This window comes from Acipenser ruthenus, chromosome 12, assembly GCF_902713425.1.
Source record: "Acipenser ruthenus chromosome 12, fAciRut3.2 maternal haplotype, whole genome shotgun sequence".
NCBI classification, from domain to species: domain Eukaryota; kingdom Metazoa; phylum Chordata; class Actinopteri; order Acipenseriformes; family Acipenseridae; genus Acipenser; species Acipenser ruthenus.
The window spans coordinates 30974868-30994326 of NC_081200.1; the positions used below are offsets into that span (position 1 = coordinate 30974868).

A 19459-nucleotide genomic window follows, 5' to 3' on the forward strand; every position below is an offset into this window, starting at 1 on the left:
CTGGCAATTTTGAAGCATGAGGTGCAGCTGGAACAAACCATGCCAAGCACAAGAAAGTTTTATGATGGTAAATAGCTATATACTTCACAACAATAGTGCAATAGGATCACCTGCATTTTTTTTTTTTTCAGGAGCTCAGGGAGTGAATTACAGGTATATTATGCCGCACACCGCAGTTACCAGGATTTCTTTGATGAGATTCGTAGAAGAGGGGACACCTTTTATGTCGTTTCATTTCGGAGGGTGAGTTCCAGTTCAGTTTACATGTCTGTTGCATTTTGTTCTCATGTTGTCAAACCATTGCTAACAGGTGGATGTAAGAAGTAAAAATGGAACGAAAGAGCATTTTACATTTACTGAAAAAAGGGGTTGAGACACAGGTTTAGGCTCAGTGTATGTCAGCACTTTGGTATTTTGTTAATAACAATTTCAGCAGACTTGGAGCCCCTTTCAGCAGCTCCTAGCAACACAAATATGGTCAGAATGAGGTGGCGAATAGGTTGACTGTTATTAAAGTTTTCATAGCAACATCATCATAATAGCATAGGAAAACCATACAGCTGTTTCTGCAGCGCCACACTCCTTTAGTTGTTGCCCTTTCAATATTCTGGCCTTTCAACACTGAGCAGAAAGATCCTTCTTTGTTATCATTTTTGAACAGAAACAGCAGCTGTTTATAGAAGTCAACTGTTATTGCTGCATGCATTTCAGCTTCGATGTCTTTTTTTTTTTGCTTTCAACTTGTGTTTTCTTCCTGCTTTTTAAATACACACTCAATAAATTCCCTCGGAATGTTATTTTTTATATGCAGCACTATCTATTCCACGAAAGGAGAACTGGGTGAAGAATATCAAGTTTATTGGAGTTAAAAGGATTTCCTGTTCGGAGTTAACAGAGCTTCTGCAGAGTGTTGTCTGTCTTTAGAACTTGACATATTTTATTTGGCAAGCTCTAGAACATAGTTCCATAAACTAACAGGAACAACAAAGTGGTGCTTTATTTGCTGTCATTACAATACAGATACAATTAGAAACTGTGGTCTTCCATTTGTTTAGTTCAAAGGCAATCCTTTACACTATGCTTTCTCTGAAACTGACAGAAACAGTCCTGCTCCACGATGAGGTGAGGTCAAGATCTTGAAATCCAGAGTTTGTTGAGACTAGCAGCATCTTGTCATGCCAGTGTTCTTTGTTTATTCATTACAGCTCAACAGACTCACATGTGCATCAATGTGGCTGTTCACACAGTGTCCACAAGAATAAGTGCAACAATACTTACTCTTTTTATGGCCCAGAAGGCCATTTTTCTATTTATCACCCTAAAGAGGGGTGCTGACAGAAGACTACACCATGTCGTTGACTTATTCATGACCATGTGGCTGCTTGCTATTGGATTTGTTTCTTTGGTATGGTATCTGTAGGAATGTCTCAGAAGTATGTGATGGAAAAAAAAAATGCAGTTTGTCAAGAGAAATCAATTTAACCATGCCCACTAACAACTGTTCATTTGACTGCAAAGTTCTTTATTTAATAGTTATGATACACATTCTTTGGATTGATAGCTAGATAAACAGTTCAATATATTATCCTGTGCAGTTTTATTTTTCAGCAATATCCTTCTCTAGGTAGTTTGAGAAGAATCTTTGATATAAACCTTGTTTGGTCTGTGGATGATGCTATTTTTCTCATTTGATGTGGTGAAGTTGTAAAATATAAACTTTATTTACTGTTTTACGTTACATGATTTTAGGTAATTTTTTTGTCTGCAAATCTGTTTAACAGTGTGTCACTATGAATACATAACACCATTTCACCTGTCCATCTGTCTACCTGCTGGAATAAATGCATACACCCAGGTTAAAGTTTGGGCCCATTATGTTTGGGTAGCAGTAATTCTATTGAGCAAATGCATGGGAATTGGTCATATTTCTCTGATAAAGATCCAGATTCTTGCTTTACAATAAAACTAGTATTGAACCTGGAACTTCTCTAGCTTTAAAGATTAACTCTTTATTTGCCTTGTATTGTCTGTCAGGGTTAGATTCCTTCATTATACTTCATTGGTCTGTGAATCTTCTTTTTTTTTTTTTATTCCCTAACCGAACTTACATGTGGTTTCAAGGACCAAAAATCACTATGATTTCTGGAAACATTTGTATCCCTCTAGTGGCTATTTGTCTTTTAATATCTTACTGTAGTTATAAAGTTGACTTCATTTTTAACATTTTAAAAATAGTTTTTGGAAGAAGGCTGACTTGCTGTTGTACCATGATCCCTTCCTATTTTATCTGCGTTTCTTTTTTGTAGACACATGACCCATTCGAGTACAGCGTGCCTGCTTATTTTGGCTTTATTAACAAATTTAACATTGAAATGTGCCAGTTTATTTTTCTGGTATGTTCCTTCTAGCAACACAGCTTCTTAAGAATGGAACTCATCCATCAGAAGCTTGATTGATTTATCTGGATAGAAGGTCAGCACCCAGATCTGTGGATTAACATCTTAATACAGCATGACAGGCTGGACTTTCGTCCCAGATTGCAAACAAATATTTTCATTTTGTTTTTACTTTTAAACCAGTTGCTAAAGTTTGTTTCCCGTTAGCTGAATGTATTTAAATACTGTAGTCACTGTACTGTATATGCCTCTTTTTAATGTTAAACTAACTTTTGAAACAGTATTATTTCTATTTGTTTATTTAGCAGACGCCTTTATCCAAGGCGACTTACAGAGACTAGGGTGTGTGAACTATGCATCAGCTGCAGAGTCACTTACAACAACATCTCACTTGAAAGATGGAGCACAAGGAGGTTAAATGACTTGCTCAAGGTCACACAATGAGTCAGTGAGTGAGCTGGGATTTGAACAGCGGACCTCCTGATTACAAGCCCTTTTCTTTAACCACCAGACCACATAGCCTCCATTGTTATTGTTGCAGCTATTGTTTATTCATTCAGAATGATCTCTACTAAGTCCAGTGTTCAGCACGTAGCCTCTGTGTATATACTAATTAGACCTGCATGCAAAAAAAAACAACCTCTAGAGCTCATTTTTGTTTTCTACCTGGCTTTACAAGGCAATAGCCTTTTAAAATAATAATGTACCTAGAATGTGTGTGTGTGTGTGTGGGTGGGGGGGGGGTGATTTTAAGCAATCGGTAAATGTTTCTTAAACCACATAGTGGTCACTAAAGCCTTTTTTTAAGACTAGGATTGAATTATGTTGCTGACAATGATCGATTCAATTAGAAAACCAAGCAAGAGCAGCTTTGAAAGAAGCCAAAGTTAGTCGCACTTTTATATCTCTTGCAAAGATTACTGTACAGCACAAAAATGTCGTCCTATTGAAAGAGCCTATTCATCTTTCTATTCCTTCAGATTGTTTTCACGCTATATATTATTGATAAATGGCTCCCCAAAAGCCTGTTTTGTGACATGCTGGCAGTGTCCAAGTCTCCCTGGGTTGATGTCAGCTTGCACATGAAGCTCCTTTTTTCCTTTGTCTGTAGGTGCTGCTTTCAAGTGTCTCTGTTCTTTTGAGCTTTAAGAACTCATTACATAGGTTGAAATGAACAGAATCAATTCCAACAATGGACTTGCCCCCAAAACAATAGCCCTTCTAACAATAGACAGTTTGGAAGGATCTTTATTATTATTATTATTATTTATTTCTTAGCAGACGCCCTTATCCAGGGCGACTTACAATTGTTACAAGATATCACATTATACATTATTTCACATTATACAGATATCACATTATTTTTACATACAATTACCCATTTATACAGTTGGGTTTTTACTGGAGCAATCTAGGTAAAGTACCTTGCTCAAGGGTACAACAGCAGTGTCCCCCACTGGGGATTGAACCCACAACCCTCCGGTCAAGAGTCCAGAGCCCTAACCACTACTCCACACTGCTGCCCACACTGCTCTTCCTGTCTTATCAGGCAGTGTGATTTGTCATTGGTTTCAGCACAGGTAAGAACTCCCAATTTAGAATCAAAAGCTTCCAGTCAAAGTGTCATGATTGTCCTTTTTTTTGTGGCGGACAGACAAGTGTTAAGAAGCTGCCCATGTTCGCACGCAATGTAGCCGGAGGAACGGCCTGGATTCTGAGTCCATGTGGCTGATGCAATGAGTGGAACAGCATCAGGTTTCATTGTCTCCTGTTCGTTGGCAGGACCTCTGAGCGAAACAGCAGATTGACGCAGCCGGAAAAATGTATATCCAGGAGAATGTAGGCTGGACCAGGGCATAACTGGGGTTTTGAAAAGTAGACTTGCTTACCCTGAGGTCCAAAAGGAACGTTATGCTTTTTGAAGCAGGGTATGGATTGGACAGAATTTTATTTATGCTGTTCAGATTTTATAAAAATCAAGACAAAGCCTTAAAGACCTTTACAATTTCCAACTGGGACCAGAGACCCTGGTATTCAAATGGAATGGAATATCTATGTCCTCCATTTACACTTTTTTTTTTCTTCAATTCATCAGGGCATTGTCTCTTACAGCTTAAGCAATATATTTTCCTTTTTTTGTTTTACCTTCAGCTTTGAGGATTAAAGCCCTTTGCCTGCTTTCCTTCTTGTGTATACAGTATATGTAATATTCTTTCTCTCCGATCCTCCCTTGGTAAATTAGCAGGATACATTGTCTTTTAAAAAAAGAAAATAAATTGTTCTGATGGATTATTTTTAAGTTTCTGCTCTATTTCCTGAGGCATATACTATTGCATTGTAGCTGTGCCTTCTGCATTCCAGGTATTCTCTTTGTTTGGACACAGAAAAGAAAAATGGATTATGGTTCATTAATTAGATCTGTACTACGTAATGTCTAGCTTTAGTGTTTCTTTTGAGTTAGAGCTTACATGAAAAATAATTGTCTACAGCTCAACTATCAGGAAAGATAGGGTTCTAAAAAATAGGCTTTTGACGACTCCACTCAGATGGCTGATGTATTAATTAGGGTACTGGTGGGCTTTATGGTTTAGTAGAGGGGGTTTTGTACCTTCCACTTTGTGTACGGCTCATTTTCCTTTCCTGGTGATTTATGCCCTAAAGTTCTTTAGATAATGATTCAGGGTCCATGTGTGAGACAATTTGGTTGGCAGGTTTATCACAATACCAAGATTAGTGACACAATGCTAGCCATGCAGATAGTCCAGGAGCAGCTTTCTTATACTACAATTCACTAATATTCACCAGGGAGTGTCCTGTACAGTAGCATGAATGGAAGCAAGAGATGTGTTATATGAACAGCTTTGTCTGGTATTATCTAGTATTTTACCTGTTGTTGACACAAAGATGAAAAATATGTTTACATAATCACATGGCTTCTTTGGTCCCTGGCTCAAGCAAGTAAATTATTGTTTTTTTAAACCGCACCAAAAGAGTGCAAAACTGCGATTTGAAGTTAAACTCTAAAAGTTTGAGCTGTAAATATTTTTACAAGATTCCATTAAAGAATGTGTCCAGTGTTATTGCTATTGATAGAGTCAAAGGAAGACAGCAAGGATAACTGGAGCAGCACTAACATTAATGTTATATAGCTAAGCAGCCTGAATCCATTAAAACACAGCTGAGATGGTTCTGTTGAAGAGGTCATGCTGGAAAGGACTGGCAAACCACATGTTCATCTCAGGCTTTTGCTAAAGTCAGCTAGTTTGGAATGTATATTCTTTGAAGGTTTGAATTGGATCCAGTAGTATTTCTGCACAAGCTGTATTCTGAATTTGAGCTTTGACATTATTGGTATAGTTTTGAAAGCTCTTTTTCTTTCTATTCCTTTACTATTCACCACAATCTAGGTGTTCTCATGAACAGCAACAATTTAAATGTATCTTAGTCCTTCCATGATGTTATTTGAGAAGAATGTTGGAGTTCAGGGTGAGAGATAGTGCCATGAAAAAGTATTTGCCCCCTGTCTGATTTTCTGCATTTTTGCACATTTTTCACACTGTATTTGGTCAGATTTTTTTGTGGGTTGTAGTACTATATAGAGGGAGTCTGAGAGCAAAAATGACACCAAAGTTTGGTGCTTCTTTCATTTGTTTGGTGTGCAAGGTAATCAAACATGCAATCTTCAGGTGTGAAAAAGTAATTGCCCCCCCCCCTTTTTGGCCGACATGGGCCCCGTTATGTCTGGTGAAAACCAAACACTGCATTCCACAGTAAGAACCTCATACCAGCAGTCAAGCATGGTGGTGGTAGTGTCATGGTTTGGGGATGCTTTGCTGCATCAGGACCTGGATGCCTTGCCATCATTTGAAGGAACCTTGAATTCTGCTCTGTATCAGAGAATTCTACAGGAGAATATCAGGCCATCCGTCCGTGAGCTGAAGCTGAAGCGCAGCTGGGTCATGCAGCAAGACAATGAAACGAAACACACAAGCAAGTCTACATCAGAATGGTTGAAGAACAAGAAATTTAAAGTTTTGGAATGGCCTAGTCAAAGTCCAGACCTAAACCCCATTGAGATGTTGTGGCAGGACCTGAAACGAGCAGTTCATGCTTAAACCCACAAATGTCACTGAGTTGAAGCAGTTCTGCTTGGAGGAATATTAGGTTTTGGTTGAAGATCTGATAACATTCAGTGTCAAAAATATGCAAAAATGCAGAAAATCAGACGGGAGACAAATACTTTTTCACGGCACTGCATATATTAGCTGGATCACCAAACCAGCTCTATAAAAACAGATGACACTGCAGCTCCACCCTTAGTGAGCAATCCTATCCATCGTAAATTCACATTTGTTCAAATTCATCCGAAATTCACATTGTTAAATTCACTTTCCCTGGCCACATACACAAAAAGAAAGTATGAGATTGCCAAAAACCCTTTTTTACCAGTGCTCCTGTTTTGAAAGATATTGAACCAAAAGGATTGCCATTGCTTTGTCTCGGTGGAGTCTCATTTTCATGTAGCATACCCTAGAATCCATTGTGGGACACTGCAGTGCTAATAGTAAATCTACTCCTATCTGGATGTATACCAGACAACTACTATATTTAAGTGCTCTTTCTAATAGTTGTTTTTGGCAATCCATGCAGTTTATTTCCTGGGACCCTTTGGGAATAAAACTTGGTTTACAAGTGGCCCAAAGTCTAAATCTTAAAACACAAAGATATGTTCTGTCTGGTGTGTATGTGTGTAGCTGGGCATATCCATCCATTAAAAGATAGAACATTTAAAATGTAGAAAAGCAAATATGGCTTTGCTCCTTGAATCGCAAGCTACAGACTTGAAGATTCTGCTACTCAAGTTTACTAAATGATTGCACACATGTTCATATAGTTGTTAACCTGCAGATTGATTCTGGAAATCTAATCTGTACCTTCTGTGCTTCTGTCACAGGATATAAGTTTGTTCAAAGGGAAAAATGGAAAAAGTATACTGGACATAAAATAAAAATGACAGTCCTGTGTTGCTATGTAGCCTACGTGTATCAAAATATTATTCTACATAAATCCAGCTGTGTAAAACTGTCCTTCGGCTTGACCAGTATGTATCTGTGTGTGTTTCTCTCTCCTATATACTTATTTTTATTCAAGTTTATTTTTGTGCGTATGACCTCAATATTGGTACTATTGAATTTATGCATCCAAAGTCTAGAGCCACATATCTGAATTGCTTGAATCACTGCCCTCAGTGATAGGTTACGTTCTCTTACTGTAGGTTGAGAGATTAACACAGCTGGCTGCTGATCAGGAACTGGGAGCGAGGGCCAATTTATGGGCTTTAGAACAGACTAAGACCCTGACAAACTCCAGCAATATCTACAATGAACTGGAAATGCTGACAATAATTCCAACTTTTTTTACAAGAACGTAGTGCTTCTTTAGTTAAAAATAATTCAAAGAAATACACTGTATATTGTTTTAGAAAAAAGCAATACCAAAAAAGGTGTATTAGTTTTAGCTATTTGATCAGATTTGGACCTACAGTATATGTCTACTCATTTTCTCAAAAAAAAAAATAAAAAAAATAACGGATTGCAACAAATAGCCTAAATGTTTGAAGAAATGTCATCCTCTAGAAACACATCATATAGAGATTCTTTGTTGGTTACAAATGTATGTGTGTGTAGCTTTTTATATCTCTTCATTTTGACGGACGAATATATTAAAATAAAAGGCAGAAAGATAGACAAGCCTTCCCACAGTAACCCCGACCGATTTCCTAATGATTCAGACCGAGACAGTGATGTCAGCACTCTGATTCTCTGTTTAATTTGGCACTGAACCCGTCTCGAGACACAGAGAGAAAGGCAAAGTCAAAGTAATGAACAGATGTTGTAATTACTCGGTTTATTGGTATTAAGTGCAAGACGGCCCCACATCATCTGAACTTGTTTATTGTACAATAATATCTAACAAAGAAAAAAGTTCCTGTGTTTAAGCAACATCTTTTCAAAGCCCTTTATTAACTGTTTCTAGCTAGACATTTAAATGTAGTTTATATTTTTGGTTTTCAACTGTAAAGGATGCACAAATATGTTTACTGGGACTTGCAAACGGCTGCACCATTACATATCGGCATTTGTTTAATTGTTGAATGTCTCTTTCTTAGGATCATCTCCTTTTGCCTGCTACAAGCCATAACAAGGGAAGAAGACCGAAGATGTCCCTAGTTCTGCCAGCTAACGTGAATGGCAAGTATCATTTATAACTTTCGCAGTTATGTTCCAGGATAAGGGAAGTGTTATATTCCATCATAAAGTCAGTGTCGGGAGTTTATTTCTTCTCGTTCTTGTGAATTGTGAAACTAAATGTGGCTGCAGTCATGCTAATGGATTTCTGTCTTGGGTCCAGAGAAAATGACTCTCTTGGCTTTGGTCTAGGTCCCACACCCTGATTCAGCTGAGGCATTTCCCCAGGGTTTATCCAATGAGAACATGCTTAGTGTACAGGGATTGCCTATTGGCAGACAGCATTGTTCCAGTAACAAAGACATTTTAAAAAAAACATCTGAAATGTGTTTGACTAAAGAATAACAAATACAAGAATTCCAGTTGAGAAATGAATGAATGAGCTGCAGATTGCAATTCAAGTGGTTTTAGTCAGAAGTTACATGTACTGTTCTTTTTATTATTATTATTATTATTATTATTATTATTATTATTATTATTATTATTATTATTATTATTTATTATTATTTAAAATGCTTTTATTTAATTTGGTCATTTGGATTTGGTCTCCGTTTTGTTCTATTTATAAACTGCAGAAGTGAAATTAGTCTTGAGAGAAGTTGAAACTGCACACTGTCCAGATATCTAGGCTCTAACTGGTCTGTAGAATAGGCCTGACACCACATTCGAAGCACCATTGTACTGAATGCAGGCTGAAGTCAGAGCCGAAGAAACTGAAAACATTGAACCAAGGTTTGTCCCCCACGGGGAAAATGCCAGGGAGCAAGTCTAGACAACACCGCAAGTTGGGTTCCAATCCTAGCAGGAGATGCAAAGAGTTTATGAAAGAGTAGCTATTATGTGTTATAGCTGGTACTTTCCCAGGCCATAGGGCTAAATATTGAACAAATTATTTGTTATTTTTGGAAATTATGTCTGGGTTTGGCAGGAGAGTTGCATTTTTGTAATTATATTTTTGCATCCAGATCCCAATGACTTTATCTCCACTCTTTACAATTGAAAAACTGTATTTTATTATTTATTATTATTTATTTATTTATTTATTTATTTATTTATTAGCAGACACCCTTATCGAGGGCGACTTCTTACAATTGCTACAAGATATCACATTATTTTTACATACAATTACCCATTTATACAGTTGGGTTTTTACTGGAGCAATCTAGGTAAAGTACCTTGCTCAAGGGTACAACAGCAGCGTCCCCCACCTGGGATTGAACTCACGACCCTCCGGTCAAGAGTCCAGAGCCCTAACCACTGCTCCTGTACATTGCTTTAATTACAGTAACTTGTCAATAAATATATTTATTTAAGTAAACAGAAAAATGTCACTGCCACAAAACTGTGCCCTTTGGATAATTGTAGTATCAATTATTTTCTGAGACAAGGTAATATTTAATAAATGGGGACTCCAATGCCAACCACTGAACTCTCAACTCTTGTGTATCAACATGTTGACTTGGAATGCCATTTGCAGTGCTGAGTTTGGGGACGGAAAGAACAGGTTTTGGCAGATTACAACCAAAGTTTATTTTTAAATGATCAAAACAGTTTTAAATGTATTTACAAAGGAATTCATTTGTACTGCCCTTTTTAGTGCGATGTACTCCACCAGTGCTAAACATGAATACCATCTTGTGAAATAAACTCAAGACAAAGTGCATTAGCTTACAGTTCAGAAAAACACCCCGAAAAGAGTTCCTGTAGCTGAACTGTACAGTAACTGAAGCAAAAAGTAAGACAGCTCAGGAACCATAAAGAGCTGTTAAGACTGTTTCAAAAAATAAATCTGGCTCGCTTGGTTCCCCAGGGATGCATAGCTTATTGAAGAGTGATGTTTAAATAGACACTTGTGAAAATAAGGCAGACTAGATTATTTATTAACTAATTTAAACCTGGAGATGTTTACTGGTGTACACACGATTACAGCTTTTTGTATCTGATAGTCAGCTGTTTTTGATCTTGATAGTTCAGGACAGTGCAATTTAGCTTGTTTTCAGCAATAATGTGGGTAATTTGGTATATAATTCTGAAAATAGGATTATATTAATAAAATGTACTTAATGTTAGAAGAAATTGCCATTTATCTGCCCAGTGGCTCACCAACAGCAAGGCTTTCCTGACCTAAAAATGATCTGAACCATATACCTTAACTTTTTCCAATAAAAATACATGCCTACATATTCTTGTTAGAAAAAACCAAATATTTAGTTTTCAGTATGTAATGAGAAAACCTAGGGTTTAGTTTTTTCATTTGTCTTTTATAATAGCTTTGCAGTAGCTGCATACTTTCCCCCAAAAAACAGTGACAAATGCCTCAGTCAATAGTAAAGCAAATGCCTCAGTCAATAGTAAAGCCCAACTGTGATTTAAAAATAGGAAATGTCTTTAATTTAAACACATTTAACTAAAAAGGCAGCACATCATTTTTCTCCACCTCCATCAGCCTGTATGTCTTGGCAGATCATGTTGATTTTGGTCTCAAGAAGTTCAATGGCTTGTGAATTGTGTTTAACACCAGCAGGATGTATACAAACTGATTGCAGCTGTTGGCATATGACAACATTTTTGTTGGTCAAAGCCAGGAGATGAAACAAACTAATCAGCCTGGATCACTACTGAGGTTAACTAGCAAAATTAAAATGATTTTAGTAAGAAATAGGGCCTTAGACCCAATGATTTTCATTCCTGTGGCTACAGACTGTAGGTCCTCACCGATGCACAACTTCACTTTGCTGACTTAGCAGCAGAGCAGTGGTAATTCATTTAAAAAAAACTAAAGTTCAACTAAATGTTTAAGTCTATAATATGTTTTCCATAGTTTAGCATCACAACAGTGGTGATTTCTCTTGAGTAAATGTAAAGACCATAAACTGCTATGATATGCTGAATTGTTATACTCAGTATTAAATGTTTAACCTCAACTTCAGTTTCCCCTTGAAAAAGAATAGGGCATTGTGAAATTAGGTATTTTGTGCTCTTCTAGATGATAAATAGTAATGCGAAAGAATCACAGGACTGCTTGTTGGAAGGAGAAGGATGGCTTAAATTTAATATCCAGATCTGAAATCCACAAAGCACCAGTGAGATAAGCTGTGTGTGAATAAAGCAACAGCAGCCTAATCCCTTTGACACATCTTGACTGAATCAGTGTTTTCAGGAAGAATGAGCTAGAATTCCTCCCAGACTAATCTCATGAACCAAAGTGGAGAAACAGGCTCTGTAGCTCTCCACTTACAGTACTTAAGGCGGAAATATCTCCAATTGTGTTTGCATTGAGACTATTGAAATCTCTTTTTTTTTTTTTTTTTTTTAACTATTACACTTATAGGTTCAAATTTCCGTTTGTATATGTGGCTACTGAAAATTAAAACAAAGTATATGTATGTATCTGTCTATCTATCTCTATCTATCTATCTATCTATCTATCTATCTATCTATCTCTATCAATCCATCTACTCTTTCTTTCTGTTGGTGCATGCTGGGAGTGTGTGCTGCTGCAGGAGGGTGTGTGGAGAAAGTAGGTGAGCGATTTTGTTTTCTATGTTTTATTTTGGGGATATAAGTGTTATTTAGTGGTTGATTTATTTGGGTGTTTTCTAAAATTTTAGTTGACTTTTCTCAGCTTGAGTTCTGGGGGGAGGGGAGCTCCCTTAAACTTTTCTTTTGAAAAGTTAAGCAGTCGTCATGGGGTTTTGTTTCTTTGGAACAATGTGTTTTGACGTTCTGTGAAGTTGTGGGGTGCGAAAATATTAAATCTGCATCTCAAATGAATGGGTCAGTTGTTTTTGAATGGGTCAGTTGTTTTTCTGAGTGAAATGAATCTAGTTGATAAAGCTGTTGAGAAGGTAATAGTGGTAGCCCTAAATTTTAAAATAGAGGAAAATAATGATATTATTTTTGCGACTACGGAGGTCATTAAGTGTTTTTGGGGGGGGGGGGGGGGGGGGGGGGGGGGGGGGGGGGGGGGATGAGAGTCGACCAAGAGATCAGTACTGAGGCGAGTGTGAGCGAGCTGATGGCAACTGAAAAACGGGGCAGTGAGGAAGCAGTAAATAGCGCTGGAAGATTGTCAGCTCTTGCTGTGGGTAGCACTGTGGAAGCGGTGACTGACAGTGAGAAACCGGGGTGTAGCAAACAAACAGAGTGTGTGGTTAGGTCTGTAGGGTTTAAAAAAAAAAAAAAAAAAACACACAGTGTGGTCGAGTCTGTAGTGCTCAATCAAACAGTGAGAGTAGAAATAGAAAAAATGGAAGAGGTAACAGCAGGGGAGTTTGAGTTTAAAATGCCGAAAAAGAAAAGGCAGAGGAAAAGAGTAGACGATGGTGCTGCTAAGAAAAAAGCCAATGTTACTGAGGAAAGTGTAGCGGAGCCTGAGCAGAGTAAGGTGACAGTGCCGTGGAGTGTTAGGGTTGCCAGCAAAATTCCTGAAGAGAGCTCTGAAATAGACAGTGAAGAAGAGGCGGGTCTGACTGACTGTTCTCGAGCATCAGACTCTGGTCTCCTGGAACTGACTACAGTGACAGCAACATTAAAAGATTTTTTAGAAATCTTTTTTATGTCAGTGTGTTTGTTTTTTCTTCCAGTTTGTTTATTTCCTTTTCTTCTTAGGATGAACTCGGTCACAAATGGGTCCTTAAAAATTAATGGGTGCAGGGGTGAGCTGGAGAAAGCTGCTTTATTTGAGTACCTTGATCAAAAAAATTGAAAAGTTATATTTTTTTTTTATAAGAAACGCACACTGATGTTAAAAACCAAGTCAACTGGGTTGAAGACTGGAAGGGGGAGGCTGTTTTTAGTCATGGCTCCAGTATAAGCGCTGGGGTGGCGGTGCTGTTGTCAAAAGGTTTTATTCAGGATTCCCCTGATGTTACTGAAGTGGTGAAAGGGAGGCTTTTAAAAGTAAAAGTAAAGATTGTGGGAAAACACGTTTGTTTTTATAAACATATATGCCCCGAATGATGGAAGAGTGTGGGTTCTGTTTGTTTTTTTTAAGATGCGAGTGAAAGTTTTAGGTGGCTGCAGTGGCGAGGATAAGGTGTTTTAGCCGGTGATTTTAACTGCACAATTAATCATTTGGAGGACCGTAGTCATCCTGAACCACACCCTCAGTCTGCCATAGAACTTTCTTTGATCTTAAATAAACACGACTTGACTGATGTATGGAGAAATTAACATTTCAGTGAGACGTGGGTACATGGGTCAAATACTGCAATAATAATGTATCATTGGCCAGGTTAGATCATTTTTATATTTTTAAACAGCGTTTTAATTTGGTCACCAAGTGTTTTATTTCTCCAGCTGCGTTATGTGATCATTCCCTTTTAACGTTAAGTGTAATGGTACCTTCAATAAAGCCAGGAAAATCCTACTGGCATTTTAATACTTGGCTTTTAAAAGATACCCATGAGTTTTTTCTGGGAAAGGTGGAGTGAGCAAAAGACTGTTTTTACTTCCCTGGCTTAGTGGTGGGATGTTGGGAAGGTACAGATCAGATTGTTCTCTCAGCAGTACACTACTAATGTCACAAAGAGGATGACTGAGGCTCTGGAAGAGCTGGAGAGGGACATGTTAGAGCTTCCAGGAGCTCTGCAGTCCATCCCCAATAGCAGGTCGATTTCAAGACCTCAAGAACAAAAAACAGCAGCTGGTTGAGCTGCCGAATGTCAAAGTGCAGGAGGTGCTGGTGAAGTCCCAAGTGCAGTACATAACAGATTTTTGCACCCACCCGTCATCCATTGTCTTAAAAAAACAGCAGGAGAAGAACTGAGGGAGTCTGGGGAGATCCGGCGACATTCTGTGAGTTTCTACTCAGAACTGTTCACAATGGAGGAGCAGGCTGAGGAGACACAGCGGTTCCTGGAGGCTCTGCCAAGGCTCGCTGAAGAGGAAAAGAAAGCGCTCGATGGTCGTTTAATGTTGCAGGAGCTCTCTGATGCCCTGACGTCTTTTTTTACAATGTTAAAAGCTGGGGTAATAAAGCTACGACATGTTGTGGATGTAAAAAGTTCAAAATGGAAAAGTCTGCAACATTTGTCATCAGCTCTGGGGTTACGCTCTGAAAGAATAGCTGGCAGGTTACTTGATCAGATTCAAACTGCCCTGTCCAGAGAGCAGGAGGAATGTGTGAACAATGGCTTCTTAGAAAAGAATCAGGCCTTTCTTGAGACCCCTTTCCCCTCTTCATTGATTTCCCCAATCTGTTCATTTGAATGGGGAAGCTGCCTGTTAAAAATGGAACATTTGACAGATCTCCCCCTGGCAAATAGAGGGCAAAAAAAAAATAAGAAATGTGTGTTAAAATACATCACAAAATACAATTATATGAACTTCCAGACACACATTGGAGGCAGCGTTTGGAGGTGGGAGAGCAGGTCAGACCAGCCTGGAGGAGTCTATAAACCTCCTTTACCCAAGAGATCAGGGGAGTTGTAGTGGCGACTTCTGCACACCATCATTGCTGTAAACTCCTACCTATGCATCCTAGATCCTGGAATAACAGACAAATGCCCCTTTTGCACAGAAAGAGACTGTTTTTCATGGTTTTGTTTTCTTTCACCATCTAACCCCCTTATGTTTGTATAAAGTGCCTGTTTTGTGTTTTTGTTTTTTTTCTGAATGTGTGTTTATCTTTGGTGTACCTTACATAAAAAAGGAAAAATATTTGTGTCAGATAGCAAATTTCCTGTTAGGACAAAGCAAGCTTTCTATTTTAAAAAGCAGAAAGGCTTACATTGCTGGTGTTGGTTAAACCAATGTAGTTACTGTTTTTAGAATGCTAGTTATCAGCAGAATTAAACTGGACTTTAAATATTACAGTATGGTAAATGATCTGGAAATGTTTTCTTTGGTGTATTTCTGGTGCACTATGAGACTGATGGAGGATATTTTAAATATGTATTTGTAAACTTCTGTTTTTGGTCTTAATTATAAAGAATTCATACTTGATTATGTAATATTGTAATTGTTTTTGTGTGTTTTTTGTAATGTTAAAGATTTTTCAAACTAGAAAAAAGGTATTTTGAAAAAGTATCTATCTATCTATCTATCTATCTATATATCTATCTATCTATCTATCGACTTGTTTTGCCTGGCGGAGTGAGTGCTGTGTGGAGTGGTGGTGTGTGCGTGGGAGCTGCCGGCAGGTTTGTCGGTCTTTTCCTCTTTTTTTTTTGTCTTTATACTGTTTTGCATTTATTGTTTAAAGTGTACTGTTGAACAGTTCTACTGTGCTGAGCTGACGCTCTGTCAGAGACAGCGGGCAGGATGGCAGGCACAGGAGGGAGGCCGCCTCCAAACCTTTCTTTTTTGAAAGGTTAACCCATCGACACAGAATTAAAGTTTCCGCCGAGGGTTTTATCCCTTTGGAGGAATGGGATGTAGTGGGCTGTGACAACGTAAAATCAGCTTCTTGCATGAACGGGTCGATTTGTAGTTTTTGTAGGTACAGTTGAGCTAGTATCTGGTTGTAGAAAAGGAGATTGTTGTAAATAACACTTTTCTCCCAGTAAAATGAGAGAGCAGACAGTCACAGAAAAGAGGGAGCAAATAGAAACAGAGACAGTGGCTAGTATGGGGCGATGTGCAGATACAGGTAGAAGGGGTAAAGTCCGCGGAGGACAGTGAGGTTTTTAGATTGCCGGGGAAAAAAAGGGCTATTAAAACGGCGGACAGTGCTGTCACTAAAAAACGCAGCACGGTGACAGACAATCCTGCTGTGGACAGTGATGGTGAAAGCAATATTACCGATTCCTCTCAAGCATCACAATGGCTGGGTGCATATAAACCCCGGGAAGGGTGTAATGTTCAGAGTATTAAAGAGTTCGTGGAGCAGACGAAAGGGCGAAGGGGAATTGATGTTGAGGATTTGTTGATTTGTTTCTGAGCTCAGTGTGAGGTTTAAAACAAAATGTTTCTGCTCAGGTAACGTTTGATACTCGGGAACTAGTGCGCCTGAAATACATATCGAGCAAACTCTGTGGCAGTGTTAAACACAGTCAGTCATGATGGCCAGTACACTCCTAATTCTCTTTCACTTTACTGTGTGCTTGTTTTTCTTTTCTGAATATCCATGTGTTTCCTTTTCAAACTCTGCAATGACTAGCTTTAATATCGAGTGCCTTAATATTAATGGCTGTAGAAATGCTATTAAAAGAGCTACTTTGTTTGAATGTATCTCGCAGAGAAGTCTGCATATTACGTTTTTGCAGGAGACTCACATAGATGAGGGATATCAGGTTGATTGGGAAAAGGATTGGAATGGAAATATTTTTTTCAGTAATGGAACCAATGTGAGTGCTGGGGTTGGCATTTTGTTTTCTGAGGGGTTTAAACCAAGCTCTTTAAACCAAGTACAGGCGGTTATTGAAGTTGAGTTTTTTTTAATTTTTTATTAATGTATATGCATCTACTAATGGCAGGTAGAGTAAGCTTCCTCCAGAGGCTTGAAGACATTTTAGCAGAATGTAAAACGGAAGAGAAATTGAAATATTTTTAAATCTTGTTTTATCACCCCCACAAGCCTGTTAGATCACAGTTTAGTTTCTGTCAGTGTGTCGCTCCCCACTGAGACTACAAAGTGCATACTGGCATTTTAATACTGCTTTAATTAATGACAAGCATTTTAGAAAAGTTTTTAATTTTTTGGGGGTAGAGATGGCGATCTAAAAAAAGAGACTTCTCCTCATTGCGGCAATATACTAGAAATGTCACAAAGAGCTTAAATAAAACCATGATAGAGCTAGAGGTGGACCTCCTACAGCTCTGGAGTCCAGCCTAAATGAAAGCCTGATTGAGTGCCTTAAATGTAAAAAAAGGGGGTTAGCAGATCTTCTGGATGTAAAGGTGCAAGGGGCGCTGGTGAGATCGCGTTTCCACAGCTTGGTGTAGATGGATGCACCCACTCACTATTTCTTTGGGCTGGAGAGAAAGAGTGCACTGAGCAAAGTTATTAATTGCCTGAGGACAGCAGCTGGGCAGGAGCTGAGAGAGCACACAGAGATCCGGAAGCTGGCTGTGGGTTTTTATAAGGACCTGTTTACAAAAGAGGTGGTGGAGGAGACGAGGGAATCACAGCGTTTCCTGCAGGGCCTCCCTCAGCTGCCTGAAGAGGAAGCCAAGGGGCTGGAAAGCCCTCTGACACTGACTGCACTCTCTGACTCCCTCCAGGGGCTGAACAACAGAAAGACATCTGGACTTGATGGCCTCCTAGTGGAGTTTTATAAAAGGTTCTGGTCTCTGCTGGGAGAGGACTTGTTAGGGGGTTTCAGGGAGAGTGTGCAGGAGAACTCTGCCGCAGAGCTGTTATCACTCTCCTCCCTAAAAAGGGAGATTTGTGTAATGTTAAAAACTGGAGACCTGTGTCGTTCCTCTCTGCCGACTATAGAATCCTTTCCAGAGCCCTCGCAAACCGCCTCAGGACTGTGATAGGACAGGTGGTGTAAGGAGACCAAACGCATTGCATTCCAGACAGATCCATTTCTGATAATATCATTTTAGTTCAAGACATACTGGCAGCCTCCAAGCTTTATGGTTTCAATGCAGGTGTAGTGTCGTTCGATCAGGAAAAGGCCTTCGATCGGGTAGATTACCTCTACCTGTGGAGGGCACTAAAGGCTTTTGGGTTTGGGACCGCATTCTTAGAGAAGGTTCAGCTGCTCTATGGTGACGTTTCCGGTCTATTGGAAATCAATGGTGGCTTAAGTGCCCCTTTCCCCTTTCAGAGAGGTATTAGGCAGGGGTGTTCCATGTCTAGTATGCTCTACGCTATAGCGATAGAGCCTCTTATAAATGAGCTGAGGAGGGTATTGACTGGACTGTCCATTCCTCAGTGTCCTGGTAAACCAGTGAAGATAACAGCCTATGTATTTATTACTAACCAAACTGATATTGACACTGTAGGCACCTATCAAATACTGTTTGAGAACCTGTCATCTGCTAAAGTAAACTGGGTAAAAGTAGTGCGGTGCTCCTGGGTGTCTGGAAGGGTTGTCATCCTCCAGTTTTACCTGCTGGACTGCAGTGGAGCAGGGTTGGGCTCCTTTATCTGGGTGTCCATCTCGGGGATGACAGCACACTGCAGAGGAATTGGGAGGGGGTGGTGGAGAAAGTGAAAGGCAGGTTGCAGAGGTGGACATGGCTACTTCCGCAGATCTCCTATAGAGGTAGGGTACTCATTGTTAATAACTTGGTGGCCTCTAGCTTGAGGCACAGATTCGTCTGCTTGGACCCCCCACAATCATTAGTGAAGCAGGTTCAGGCTGTGATGCTTGATTTTTTTTCTGGGATGGAGTGCATTGGATCAGACAGTGTGTGCTGTACCTGCTGCTTTGCCGAGGGGGCAGGGACCCCTAGGCCTTTCTAGCAGGATGGAGGTTGCAGGCCCTGCAGAGGCTGTTGTACTGCGCTGAGCACCTCTCGTGCAGGCAGTTTGCCTGTGCCTTCCTGCAGTGGGTAGGGAGGCTGGGTCTGGACAGGGGTCTTTTTTTGCTGGAAATGGGTAAAATGGAGATGGCTCGACTGCCAGACTACTATAAGAGCCTGCTGAGGGCATGGCAGTGTGTGCGTATTGAGCAGAGGGGACACTGAAAACATTAGCCTTGATTGACTTCTAGAAGAGCCATTAGTGTACAATGCTTTCTTGACGTGTCATATTATTCAGTCTGCTACCTTTACACATCTTTTAGTTAAGGCAGCTGTTGTAAACCTTAAAGCCCTTTTAGATTTCAACACTTACAGCTGGGTGACCCCTCAGTAGTTAGCATCTGCTCTGGAGATGCGGTCTGTCCGCACTGCTGAGCGTTTCCTTACCCAAGT

The 19459-nt window shown here is 39.4% G+C and overlaps 1 protein-coding gene across 1 annotated transcript in view; it reads left to right on the top strand.

Annotated features, from left to right (window-relative positions):
• LOC117417024 (cyclic AMP-dependent transcription factor ATF-6 alpha-like) overlaps positions 1-19459 on the top strand; it is a 62170-nt gene that overhangs the window by 34818 nt on the left and 7893 nt on the right. The window contains exons 14-15 of the mRNA XM_034028668.3: positions 132-243; positions 8566-8647. Coding sequence (XP_033884559.3) covers positions 132-243; positions 8566-8647 — 194 coding nt within the window. The remainder of the gene's footprint in view (positions 1-131; positions 244-8565; positions 8648-19459) is intronic.